The sequence below is a fragment of the Cynara cardunculus genome (genome assembly GCF_001531365.2).
Source record: "Cynara cardunculus var. scolymus isolate 2C chromosome LG 16, CcrdV1, whole genome shotgun sequence".
Classification (NCBI taxonomy): Eukaryota; Viridiplantae; Streptophyta; class Magnoliopsida; order Asterales; family Asteraceae; genus Cynara; species Cynara cardunculus.
The window spans coordinates 19,299,570-19,304,338 of NC_037543.1; the positions used below are offsets into that span (position 1 = coordinate 19,299,570).

The window sequence follows — 4,769 nt, forward strand, 5'->3', positions numbered from 1 at the left end:
CCCCCCTTCTACAAACTGTTTCTATTCTTGTAGACCCTTACGGGACCAACACCACACGACATCCGAGCGAAGTGAATGCGAACATTGAATTGTAAGTTCTTATCTCTTTTCGGAAATTGACGCCTTTTTTCCCAAATTCTAAGGAAAGAAGGTAATCAAGTGTTTGTGGTGATGGGGGTAGCAATGGTAGTTTGACGCGGCCCTCCGACAACTCATAAACTTTGAATTAGATGTTTTTCTGTCGTTTCGAGATCTTTCTTCGTACCACATGATGGCACCACATTGTCCACAAGTGTGATTCGGTTTACCAAAATTCCACAGAGTTGCAGAGTTTTCTGATAAGATTAAACATATTAAATTTTTTTATTAAGATATACACAAATAATTATAAATGTATTATATTGAATTTAGCTTTGGTAATTAATATAATTACATTCAATTGACGTTTTTCTACAACATTCATAATTATTAAAAATATGGTCAATTTTATTTGTAGATGAAGAATAAGAAAAGATAACCAACCAATCTTAATTTTAAATTTTTTAGAAAAATAGAAATATCAATATTGTAATAATAAGAACTAACACATAGGACAGAAAGGTTCAATAATTATGGTGATGACCACTTTTCCATCAAATTTTATCACAAAACTTATTTTTAATATTCATGCAATTGTTTGGCATCAATTTTGAAACTTTTAATGCAAAGCCCACATTCGAGGATAGATTAAATAAATAAAGGAAATGTTGATGGTTGATAATTAGAATAATTATGTATTGAAAAATAAAAACCAACATTTACCCTTTATTTTTGAATTTAGGCAAAATTAATTGCGGTGGTATTATTTTATAAATATAAAACTTAAAAATGTTATTCACAAAGTTAACAGACGTACCTTCTCGGATAACAGTATTTCGGCTTGATTCCGTGACAGTCRAAGTTTGAATACTTSTTTGTGCATCCACCTCCATTGCCCAAATTGCTAGATTGGAAAACAAATCAAAATCATGAACCTCATAAATTTCAATGTATTTGAATAAGAAATTAAGCGATTATAAAAAAGGTAAATATCAAAAACTGATTACCATTATAATTTTTATTGTATGTGTGTGTGTATATATATATGTGTGTGTGTGTTATAGTAATAATGTTGAATCACAAAATAGATCAAAATTCAAAAAAATTATAAATTTCAACACATTTAAATAAAAAAGTAATTTATTATAAGAAGATATAAATAAATAAAGTGAACAGTTAGCTAATATAAATATGTGTGTGTGTGTAAGTTTAAAATGTAAAAAAAGATTGAAGTTTTCGATACCTTCTAAATTCCAAAACGTTAGAATTTGATCGATGAATATCTTAACACATTGAACTTTTAATTGTGTCTTCTCCGGATTTGGAAGTACTGACCGATTAATAATTTCAATTTTCCTGTGAAGTCTACCACGTTTACATATAACCTTTTGAACTACATGTAACTGAGAAGTGGGTAAAGGTAGCAATATTTTTTCTCTGAGTTTATGACGCCTCTCAAAACGTGCAAGACGTGAAAGGGGTACACGAATTTCACCGACCTCTTCAAAGTTTTCCATTCAACTTATTTTTCCCCTACCCTACAAACAAATAATACACACATAATTATCATATATTTTACATGAGACTCCAAGTTTAACATGACATTATATTTGGTTAAGGAAAAGAGTAATAAGTAGTTATTTTCGATAAATAAGAAAACCATGTAATTAGATAACTTAAATGACTGAGAGTCTAATAATTTTTTAAGATGAAATATTTTGTATAACAATTTTAGTTAACTATCTAAAACTTAATAACCAAATTAGGAATGAAATAGAAATACGTTTTATTTGTTATGTATTGTCAAAAATTAATTGAATAAATATATGAATCAAACATTAAAAATTTAAAATATTTATCGAATGCATGTTTAGCTATGAATTAATCCCTGATTTTATAATCTATGTATACATTTCACATCTTCAATAATATTTAATTTATAAATTAATTTTTTTAACAAAATTGAAATAAATAAATATATGAACCATATCAAAGTTTAATAATATAAAGTATTTTGTTGTTTTAAATAACCAAAAAACGCGTGAGAAAAAATAGTAGTTGTTGAAGAAAGAAAATATAAATTGATTAGTTATTTCATTTTAACTATAAGAAATTTAATTTCTAATTACATATATAGTTAAATTTAATATCAATAATTTTTATAAAAATCTTATTAAATTTTTTTATTTGAAATTTTCTAAGATGATTAAGATGTTTTATTATTATAGAAAATCAAAATCAAAATCAACTAATATACTCCATATTTTATTTGTTGTACTCTTGTATTTTATATTCTATATGCAAGTACAAAAATAAGCATCAAAATGTTGTTTAGCTAAAAAATTAGATGGTCTAATTAATCATTTCTAAAATTTAATGAGCAAATTAAAAAAGAATTAAAAATATATTAATGTTCTTTTATATCATTAGTCTTGGAATTATTAAATCTTATATTGTTGCATTCTAAAAATGCAGAATTCTATCAGGTTTTGTAGTAAGCTAATTAATCAAACATTGTATTTACATAATACATTTGATCAGACATGTACTATTTAATGACATGGGAACTTTCAACAAAAAGGTAACATGTATTTTAACTTAAGATTCATATATTGCTAGCATATTTGCTACATACCTTGTTAGTCGTTGGGATAATGAACTTTTGAAGACGGAAAAAAAAGATGTTGATAATCTTCCTTCAAAAACACAACACCACAAGCGTGTAATACAATTGTCTATGATTATGTGATGTAAAGTGTAACATATTTAGTATTTATACACAAATAATGGCTTTGTATTCATGATACATTAAAGAAGTAAATCATTATATTTAATAAAAATATTAATAATTTAATTGGAATTAAATTGAATAAAATATTAGAATTAANTTAAAAACAAAAAATAAAATAGAATGAAGACATTAATGAGATAAAGCTTTATTATTTTATTAGAGCATTGTTTTATTGTAAACAACATACTTTAAATTTTAAGAAAAAACATTATATTTATTAGTCTAATGTTAAACTTATATTAAGGTGGTGTTTGGTTAAAAATATTAAGTAGTAATTAATTAAAATAAAAATAAAAGAAGCTGTTTGACTTTATATAAATATAATTAACGTGATGTTTTTATGTTGCTCTCTGGTTCAATGCTTGGCTTTATCTGCAATATACGGTGATTGTGATTTTAGATTGTTTCTACGTCTGGACGTTCTATCTGTCTCTATGTTTTTTGTTTTTTTATTAATATATCGGTGGTATTTAAAAAAATTAGATATTTTATGGAGTAAATTTATTCATGGAATAATAAACGAAGATTACTACTACAGAAAATGTCATGGTCCCACCCAATTACATAACAAACGTGTCGTCTTCACCTCCTCCAGATATATTGTCTCTTACCCACGCATTAGTCAAGTGCTTCTTTAATAAGATTTTCAATCCTTGTTTTTTTTTATTGAATATTAAATCATCATATAATCACTAATAAAAAAAATATTCTATTGAAATATTAAGAACTTTGAACGAAATATTAAATTGACATATCCTTGACCATAATATAATCTAATATAATGCTAAAAAATTAATCATCCAAGTTATTCAAACTATAATAAACAAAACTATCAATTATGAGAAATTGTCACACTAAATTAAACACTAATCAATCGTTGGCCTCATCATCATCGTTGACAATAAACTTTCTTTTACGTGTAGTGGTTCGAGTAGCATTGTTACACGGCGGGGTCCCACCAATATCATCCAAATTCTTCATGTCACTCGAAGCCATCTCCTATGTCATTTGAAAACCACATAAATAAAAAACAAACAAAATAACTTGAACATAAGGGAAACCATTTAAAATTCTTGGAAGATAGATAAATGATACAACAAACAGCTAGAAATATAGGTTTTACATAAAAAAAAACTAAGTGTGGTTGAGTCAACATGCTTGTATTCTTTCTCTAGAACATAATCTGGATTAAAAACCTTAGAGACGGTAAAGATATTGCTGCCGTGTTTGATATTATAATCAGACAATTGCAGGCAGAACACAAATTTTTGCCCACAAAGGGAAGTAATTTCGCATGGTAAGTTGTCCTTGTCCGGATCAGATTTGTTTAACAGCTTCAAAGGAGAAGAGTCTACCATCCTCTCAGCAAGTTTGTGAAGGACAACACAATTGACAACACCGGTGTCATCCCGAACAGACAAATGTAACTTAAACCTGATCACAAGTGGCAGAATGATTGAAGATGTAAATTATGAAAATGGTTAGCAAGCGTTAAAAGTTTGGAGCACTTACAATGTCAAAGCATTCTTGTACGCAACATTGCAAGAAGCACATTTGTAGACACCGTCAATATGATTGACTTTTCTACAACATCCTTGACAACCTAAATAGAACCATCCATATTGTGTCTCAATATGTTCAATAACTCCCAAGATGGTTATGATGTAACCCTAGGTACGTCAAATAAGAGGATGTTAGTGTAGAATCAAAAATTGTTTGATCAGAATACATAAAATAATGGAATAATTGTCTCTTATCATTACTTTTGATTTGTTGCTACCACTCTGCCTGCAACAGTTGTTGAATGTTCATCTGATTCTCAAACATCTCCTCTTCCACCGTTCTTCTCACCTTACCAGAGGACACCCCCAAGTGTAGTCAAGGACAAACATTAGCAAAT

At 27.5% G+C, this 4,769-nt stretch overlaps 1 protein-coding gene across 1 annotated transcript in view; it reads right to left on the bottom strand.

Annotated features, from left to right (window-relative positions):
- The window catches only part of LOC112529077, a 7,149-nt gene extending 3,284 nt beyond the window's left edge, over nt 1-3,865 (bottom strand). The window contains exons 1-2 of the mRNA XM_025140152.1: nt 3,787-3,865; nt 896-982 (exon numbers count right to left, since the gene is read on the bottom strand). Of these exons, the coding sequence (XP_024995920.1) occupies nt 896-982; nt 3,787-3,865 (166 nt within the window). The remainder of the gene's footprint in view (nt 1-895; nt 983-3,786) is intronic.
- Between the last annotated feature and the right edge of the window lie 904 nt (nt 3,866-4,769).